The sequence below is a fragment of the Akebia trifoliata genome, chromosome 8 (genome assembly GCF_017979445.1).
Source record: "Akebia trifoliata isolate Shusen 1 chromosome 8, ASM1797944v1, whole genome shotgun sequence".
Lineage (NCBI taxonomy): Eukaryota > Viridiplantae > Streptophyta > Magnoliopsida > Ranunculales > Lardizabalaceae > Akebia > Akebia trifoliata.
The window spans coordinates 38,088,816-38,098,388 of NC_141382.1; the positions used below are offsets into that span (position 1 = coordinate 38,088,816).

The 9,573-nt window shown below is 34.5% G+C and overlaps 1 protein-coding gene across 1 annotated transcript; it reads right to left on the bottom strand.

Moving 5' to 3' along the window:
• Positions 1-797: 797 nt before the first annotated feature.
• On the bottom strand, positions 798-8,433 carry PTAC5 (plastid transcriptionally active 5). Its single transcript, XM_086451787.1, has 6 exons — positions 7,795-8,433; positions 5,038-5,133; positions 4,720-4,857; positions 1,875-2,121; positions 1,096-1,133; positions 798-1,007 (listed from the first exon to the last, which is right to left on the bottom strand). Exons 1-6 carry the CDS (start codon positions 8,401-8,403, stop codon positions 906-908), a joined length of 1,230 nt encoding a protein of 409 aa, XP_086307913.1. The 5' UTR covers positions 8,404-8,433; the 3' UTR covers positions 798-905.
• Between the last annotated feature and the right edge of the window lie 1,140 nt (positions 8,434-9,573).

Below are 9,573 nucleotides of genomic sequence, written 5' to 3' on the forward strand. Positions count from 1 at the left end.
AAATTCTTACCTTGGAAAAAATAACTGATGTTCAATTATGGAAAGGAAAATGCTGGACTGACTGTCCTCGACACTGTGCTGACATGGCAGTGTCTCCAAGACCATAAGAGTTTTCACCTTGTATCTAGGGGAATAAAAATATATGGTTCTTGGGACACTGACACATCAGCAGTATCTAGCACTCTTTTAGAAATTGCAGTTTTTCCAAAAGTTTTATCTTAAAAAAATAAAGATATCAAAATTTTACTTTTCAAAACAGAATATAAAAATCACCGACTCTGCAAAAGGCTAAAAACCAATGATTCTTAAGGTTCTGTCCTAATTAGGGAGCCACACCAATTTTTTTTTATAACACATCAATTCAATAAATTAGACATAACATGATATGGATACACCAAACAGTGAGCTGACAGAAGCTAACCTTTGATTTGTTCTTCCATCATTCTCCACTCTAATAACCAATACCTTAAGGATTCAAATAGAGTAGTTAATCAAATTGATGAAGAAAAAATGAAATGGAGGTCCAATAGTTGAACCCTAAACGCCATATTTTATTTCATTGTTTGGTGTGTTATTAGAAAAAGTTGGCACGGCAGTATGAACTCTTTATCTTTCATACTAACAAGAAGCTTCCCAAGGGTGATTTTTTTCTTATTTTTCTCTATTACAAGCTTCAGAGCAGCTTTGGAGCTACACCACGTTAATTACCCAAACTCTCATCACTTTTTGGCCTATGCATTTAAAGGAAAAAACTCGAGTGTGCATACCATACACATGGACAAAATCAAAACTTATCAGGAAATAAAACACCATGCCAAATCTTGTCTTTAATTTTCAGTCTCTTTCTGTGAAGTCTTGATATCTATGTAACAAAGAGATGTGTGGACATATCTAAATACCTACTTCTACACTTGGATGATTGGTTTTCCCTCGCAGACATCGCAGATGATGTGCCCAAGGCCTTCGCAGTATGGACAGCTCGCTCCTTCATCCACCCATTCCATGAACTGCAGCATGAAAGTTAAAAGGGTTTCAAGTAATTCATGAAACAATGTTAAAAGCAAGAAAGGTCAAAGTTAGAAAACACAATTTTACCTGTGGTTCAATGTTTGGTTCGCCTGTTCCATCACATTCTGCAACGGTGCCATGCATATTAGTAATTTAACCTAACCAAGAACTACCACTTAATCTTATAGTTTACACACACGCACACATGCGTACAAACACACTGACAGGAGCACGCACACAAGTTTTTTTCTATTCCATGAAATCACAATGTGTTGCAAGCTTCCAATTTGTAGATTGGTGGTTTAATCATTTCTTTGTAAGAATTATATGCGCATAACCTACAGATAAAGTTCGACAACAGATCTCCCTTGTACTTTGACTAGTACTAGCTTTGTTATAAAATTGGAAAACAACAAGAATGTCCAGCGAGTCAAGTCAACTTAGGCAAGTCAAATTAATAAATTATACTTAAATTTTGTTTTCTGAAAATAAAACCGTAAACCTGGTCTAATTTTTAATTCAACTTGGTTCATTTCTGAGTTGACGAGGTCAGGTTTCTGAGTTGACTTGAGAGGGTTGGTCTAAATGAGTTTCAAGTCGACTCAAAATTCAATTGAGTTAATTTGACACAAAATTCAATAGCGTCAAGTTGACACAAAATTCAATAGCATCAAGTTGACACAATGAGTTTTAAAACACGAGGAACTAGTTTTCCAATTACAATGCAAGGGAGATTACGAGCATTCTGGTATTTGAAACCAAGACTTCCACTTGCCCAGGAAAGACATAATCCCCTTAATGATGCCCTAACCCAGAGGATATACTTCTTGCATAGATCATAATACATATATAAAACAAACAACTACCTGTGCACAACAAGCGGCCTTCCCCACGACAAGCAAGGCACTTTGTTGAAGCAATCCTTGTGCTGCTTCCGCCAGCCTGCTTGTTTCTGCCCTGAAGCCTGGATGGTTCCTCCCACCGATTCTCTCCAAGAAGAAAGACTCGATGGTGAGATACCTCAACATCTGTCGCACTACTTTCTTTAACAATGGTCTGCTTAATCTCTGACATTTCTGTGGCAGAAGCAACTGAAGCTCCATTTGCACTCTCCTAGCACAGCATTATTGTGAATTGAAAATCCATCAATTCCCCATAACTTCACATTGAGGTTTGAAACCCAAAAAAAGGGTGTGTTGTGTAATTTTTAATGTAACATAAAACAAAATTTGGGAAGTCAAGAAACAAAAAGTTCATGAGGAAGGGGAAAAATTGCAATAAAAAATTCCATCTTGCTAATTGGAGAACAATTTGGTCCCCAAAAATCAAAAGGGTCTTGGATTCAAAAGTTATGAATTCAGCTCCCTTAGGAAAATGGCTTTGGAGGTTAGGTTCCAAGGATAATTGATTTGGGTAGAGAATTATCAAGTCGAATATGGGTAGGACTAATTTGGATGGGATAGCGACCGGGTGAGGGCCTCTGATGGGGGAAATCAAAGCTTGAAGATTAGATTTTATCTTTATTTTATTTTTTGTTTAAGGGTTTTATTATCATGTTTTTTAAACTTATTTTCATGATTTATTGGCCCATGGTCTTTGCATAATATTTAAGGGGCAGTTTGATAAATTTAGTTTATCTTTTATTTAAGTTTATAAAGATTTAAAATTTAGAAGAGAAAATTACGAAAATTAAATTATTTATTTGGTATTTTAGTTTTATTAGGAGTCTTGGTTGATTTTCTTTATTTATGGATGGCATTAAGATTTATTGGAAGAGTTGATGAATGAAATAAAAAATAGTTTCTATATTTTTATCATTTGGATGTTGGTGCATTCAACATGGTTAATGCCATGGAAATCATTGGGATGATTCCAAGATAAATATATCATTTTTTCCTCCTTAATCTTTTTTTTATCTTCTATCTTCTATCTTCTATCTTCTTCTTCAATCCATCTTTTCAACAAATTTTTTGTTTATTTGTAAGAGATCAAGAAACCATTAAGTATCCATCAAGAACCCTTTAATCCTTTTAAAAAATCAATCCATAAACTTTGTTTTCTTGATTTTTCAAGAAATCTTGAATTCTTGAATTCTTTTACTTTGAAATCTTGAATTTTAATTCTTGAATGCTTGAATTTTTATTCTTGAATTATTGATTCTTGGTTCTTGAATTCTTGAAACCTACAAACCACAACCCTTAATCATTTTCCTATTTTCTTAATCCTTATCCTACAAACCTTAACCTTAACCCTTCTGTCTACCTTATTGAAAAATACAATAATTGCAAAACTTTTCATTTTACATTTTGGATTTACCCTATCATATCTCAAATCTTTAAACCCATCCCAAACCAGATTTCCCTAACCCCCTTTATTTTCATCTGCTTCCCTCATCATCTTGCATCAGCCTCGTTTGCGCATGAGAGTTTGGCAAGGAATTTCCAAGGTTTGTCAAATTTTTGTAGTAGGGTAACATTTAGTGTGGGGAAGGGATTTAAAGTTCGCTTTGAGGAAGAAAAATGTTTCTTGTTCTTTTTTCCCCTCAAAATGCAATTTCCATCTTTGCATTCAGATTCTTTCAAAAAGTGACAACCAAATAGTTAATGGTTTGGTCTAGGGATGAATTGACATGGAAATTTGGTTTTAGAAGAAGCTTCAACAATGGGGAGATTGAGGCCATCTCTCATCTCATTAGCCAAATTTCTTCCACCTCGGTCCTTCTAGAGGAGATAATAAGATATGGGCATCAAAGGGATAGAATTTCCTCCATTAGCCCATTTTATTATTCATTGTTTCCGCATTCTACCTCTGTATCTCCTGGTGTCGCAATGTGTGTTCCAAAGGTCCGTTCAAAAATAGCATTTTCATTTGGTCAACATTTATGCAAATATCCTAAATATGTACAAGATTATGGTCCTTCGTATCACATAGGTTGACTTCTGTTTTCTTTGCAAATATAGTGGTTAGTCTGCAAATCATATGTTACTTCATTGTGAATTTTCTCATGCTATTTGGTATAATTTCATGTCATTATTCAACCTTTGTTTCCATAGCTCTTTTAAAGGTTGGTAGTCAATGGCCTTGCAGTGGAGAAAAAAGATTCTCCGGAGCCTTACCTCTTTTGCCATGTGTTGTGTGCGTGGGTGGGTGGGTGGGTGGGTGGGTGGGTGGCGGGGGGTGTTGGAAGGAAAGAAACTCCTGGCTTTTTGAAGACTCGAACATTTGATTCAGGAAGTCATCATGTTGGTAATTGGAATATTGTATTTTTGTAGAGCTTTCAAGGAATTTAAGGGAGTCTTCTCGTTGGGGTGGGAGTCGGGTCGTCAAGATCGATTTGTAGGAGCATTCAGTGGCTATCCTCCTAGATTTTTCCTTTGACTAATGATAAATTAATGCGGCAAAACATACGCAGCTGACATGGCAAGGGCACAGAACCGTTGATCTCTTTCTTGTGTATCCCGAAGAAAAAGATCTACTGTTCTGTGCCTTTGCCACTCAGCCGCATACACACCGCGTATGTTTTGCCGCGTCGATTTATCAGGGCTCTTTTCATTTTCCTTTTCCTCTTCCTTTTTTTTCGTTTGTTAGGTTCACCTTTCCTCTTTAGCAGCTCTGCTCAACCTCCATGTATTTTGCTTTTTTTTTTAATTCTTCTTTGAATATGATATATACTTATCCACACAAAAAAAAGAATAAAGTAAATGAACTTACCTTCTCAGGTGCAGCGACAGAGTTTCCTCTCCGATCTGCACTTGTATGCAACTGTTCATTCACCAGTCCTTGCTCAATAATCAACCTTTCCAAAAGTTCTGCCGTCATAATTCCATCTTCAGGGGTACCTAACGAGGCCTGTCAAAAAAGAACATAGAGAGTCTTAGTTAAACATGTTAAAATAGTCAAGAAGCGAACTTCAGTCAAGAGTAACACCTTAGGTATATACTAGTCGTTCCTTTTTCTTTTCTTTTTTTTGATAGGTAGATAGGCATAAACTAGTCGTTCCATTGAAACAGGTTTAAGTAAGCAACTCACCTGCCAAGTTTTCACAGCACGTTCAGTATCACTTGAGAAGCTGGAGTATACCATATCTTCCTCACCTGAATAAAAGCCCAGTTTTAGCAAAGCTTCCTGCCACATTCACACGCATTAATATCTGAATCATACTTTTTAAGAATTGTCAATTAAAATATTATCAATTTACAAGTGAACGTACAAAGATTGTCATGATAACACCAAAACAGGTTAATCTGCTTCCTATTGACCATACACCGTATGATGAAGCAAACTTAGTCCTTGACTTCTTATTAGAAATACCACCAAAGAGCCTAGTGGTTATTCAGGTTCAATTAGCCATAAAATGAAGAGATTGATGAGAATGTGACCCATAAATTAGAGCAGCGAAGCTAAAGTTGAGATGTCCTTCTGAACTTTTATTTAAGAAACCTATATCAATCAAACTAACGAGGGATTTTATAAGACAACAATAAGGCCAGCCCTAATTTACATAGTTGAATGTTGGGAAATCAAGAAACAACATGTTCATTGAATGAGCATAGAAAAGTGAGGATGTTGACATGGATGAATGGTAAGATTAGGACAGAAAAATCAAGAAAGAGTAAATTCAAGGGAATTCATAAGTTCTAACTAGAGATTAACTAAAAGAAATTTAATTGAGATTATTTAGGCATGAACAACAAAGACCAATGATGCATCAATGACGAGAGCTTTGATTCAAGTTGAAAGCTTCATAAGGCCAAGAGAGGGGCCAAAAATAACAATGACAGAGGTTGCATGAAAAGATTTAATACATTTCATGAAAAAAAATTGATTTGTAGCCATATGTCAAACGCATGCTGATACAATTTACCAAAGAAATATTTACTTCTCAAATTTTATTGTAATATATTCTTGTAAACTATTATTTATTTAAAAAAATATATATGATTTAGTATATATCAGCTTATCTAAAATAATAAAAAATTCTAATATAAAGTGGTTCAATCCCAAGGTGTTCATTTGATAAATAATTATTCATCAAAAACAAAAAAAGTTTCTTAAAAGATTAGTGTCAAACAAAAATACTTTCAGGTGCTCTTTTTTTAGCTCCTCTCCATCACTTTACCACTACTCTAAAAAGACATCATTCAAGTTTAATCAAGCTTAGGTAACTATTGAAGAGTATCCAAAAATTTTCTTTCTTAATCTGGTTACTCTTGGATGTGTGACCATCACGTTTTGTAGGTACCCAACAATTGTACTTTGATTAATTTCCCCTAGAAGGATTTGATCATAGTTTCAGATTTTCTAGATTTTTTTTGAGTTTCAGCTTTTCCTTTGGGTTGCACGGACTCTCTTTGGGAACACTGTCACTTTGGAACCGCCTAAACCGAAGATTCCACAATTTTTCAACTAACCTCCCAATTGTTTAATCACACCCCTATATAAGGGCTTCGACTTTTTTTTTTTTATGGTTTTTGTTTTCCAACTCCAAACTACGCCTCTCCATCTACCTTGTACTCTACTTTCTTTATTTCAAGGTTTAATTGTTTTTTTGTTCAACATTGATTTCTCCCTAAAAACCCATCATGTCCAACCTTCATTGTTCTTCTTCTTCCAAAATCTTGTTAAACACTCTTTATAAGAGCAACTCCAACCCACGTCTCTAAAATTTGGCTCCAAATTGGCATTTCTCTGAATTTAGAGAAGATGCTCTCCTCTAAACCAATTTGAACTCCAACACCCCCCCCCCCCCCCTCTTAACATCTAAATCACTATACATTCTCTAAATCTGAGATTGAATGAAAAGAATTAAAAATATGTAGAGGACAAAAATTATATTTAAAACATGCTTTATGAAAAGATGGAAGTCAAAATGATATTTATGTAAAAAAGTGTGGGCAAAATGGGTGTTTAAATTTATGATTTAGAGATGAGCTCCAAAATTTCTTCTAAATCTCTAAATTTAGAGATAGAGATGTCCGAACCTAGCACCAACCGGTCTTGAAATCTCTAACAGCCCCTCTAAATCACTATTCACAACTCTAAAGATCGAGACCCTAAGAAATTTTAGAGTCCGTCTCTAAATCACTATTCATTGAATTTAAATACACATTTCCACCTTTATATATATATAAATTCCATTTTGACTTATGTATTTTCATAAAACATGTTTTAAATATAATTTTTGTCCCTTAGTTATTTTCAATTATTTTCATTCAATCCCAGATTTAAAGAATGAATAGTGATTTAAAAGTGGGACAGGTCGGAATTCAAATTAGTTCGGAGGAGAGCATGTTCCCTAAATTCAGAGAAGATGTCACTTTGGAGCCAAATTTTAGAGATGTGGGTTGGTGTAACTCTAAAAACCCATCATCTTCAAACTTCTAGGATAAAATATTTAACTTCAACCCCAGAATTCTATCTTCTTCAACCTTCAAAACTCAAGAACAAGATAGGGTCTTTACGGAGGTTAAAGATGATGGTATTTTAGGAAGAAACCAAAAACACCATTTGTATAATACCCAAGATTTTCACCATTTTTTCCTCCAAAACTCACCGGACTTTCAACCTTGTCTTGATTTCTATGTCGAGAAAATCAACACGAAATTGAGTTTCTTATCTTAAATATTTAGTTACTATTTTGACTATTTTCCAGTTCCTTCAACATCTCTAACAAAAAATTCCACAAGAATCACACATTTACAAGACAAATGCAAGTAAATTCCATCAAGAAAATAATTAAACAATCAAAACTCGCCTTGAAATTTCTTAGCAGAAATGCACGCAGACCTGCATCATGCGAACCTCTTTGCCTTCCGATCCCTTCCTCAGTGTTGCCCTCTTCTCCACCTTCTCCTCCTCTTTTCTGCTCTCCAAACCCTTAACTTCCTTCACAACCATCTCCTTCACCTCTTCGATTTCCGATTCCAACAGAATTGGAATCGGACCAGAACCACTTTCAGAAATCGAATTCGTTTTCGATAAATTCGAATCAACCTTCTTCAGTACTTGAAGAAGCGACGTGATGTTGGAGATTGCATCAGAAATTGGACCTCCTTGTATAGAATTTTGGCGTTCTAAGGCTTGAATTTGGAGTTTTAGTGAAGAAATTTCTTTCAGGAGGGATTCTCGCTCCAAATTCCAACGTGATTGTTCGCGCATCCATCTTTGTTCTTCCCGAATCCAACGTTGCTCTTCTCTTAGCCATCTTATCTCCTCTCTCTCCTCCCAAGACGATGAATTCGAAGAAGAAGATGAGGCGGAAATTGTGATTTTTTTCTTTAGGGTTTTGCGGAGTTTAAATAGGATTAAATTTGGTTTTGAAGGATTTTGAAGTCCGAGAAACAAGGAAGAAGGAGGAGGATGTTGATGAAGTCTGAAAGAAAGAAAAGAAGCCATGAAGACGTACAGATGGAGCAAATGTGAGGAATTGTTTGAGATAAAATAGAAGAAGATAACTGAGTACATAATTTAGAAACTCGTCCGAGTCATCCCGATCTATGACAATGAATGAATTGATACGGATCCGAGCTGACTCAATCAACGTTTTGATTTTTTGAGTTCAATATTTTTTAAAATATTTTTATTGGCGATCTCACGACTTTCAATTGTCAAGTTGGATAATTTTTAAAATTTTAGAATTCAGACTATTGTGATTATGGTTTCAAAACTCATCCAAGATCAAGATGTATCGTTCGAGTCATCTCGATATCAAGCATAGACGAGACAAATGGACAAATCAAATTTTCAAACAAGATATAAAACCCCACATTTATTTTCTATTTTTTTTAATGAGGCATCTCAAATGTATCAGAAAACTCGTCCAAGATGATTTGGTATTTGGCATGAACGAGACGAGACGTGAAACCAAATTTTAAAATCATGATTGCGACAAATACATCCATCACTATAGTTAATATATCTACAACAATAGCTTTATTGTTGAATTTGTCAATTTTCAAAAAATATTGAAGGGGGCAATTTGTAAAAACTATTGTGGCAGATATATTAATTACAATGATGGATATATTCATTGCAATAACTTGAATTCGAATTTTTTTTAAATTATCAAACTCAATAATAAAAAATGGTGAACTCGACATTGAAATGTAATTCAGATTTTTTTTCCCTTTTTCCAACTTAAATATTGGATAAATCTTCTCCAAATACCCAAAATACATATACCATAGTTGCAAAACAGACACGAATTAGAAAGTTACGACGTAACCTTCAAAAAATTTAGAATCTGAAATTCATTCTTTATTTTTTTTTTATAAGTCATCGAAATAAATCAAAAAATACATCCAAATATTTAAAATTAAGAATATACAATTTTCCATTCATCATTCACAATAAAAAAAAATCAGCAAAAATGATCGCAATCTACGTATGTGAAGAAGATGAGAAAAAGAGAAGTTTGTATATTTAAAAAACATTATAATGAGAGATGAGTTTGAGGGACCATTAAGAAGGAAAAATTTCTCTAAATGGACTATCAAGTTACTGCCCAAAAGTTAGGGATTATTTAGGGAAAAACACCTTACCATTGGGTCTATAAAGTAATTTTTC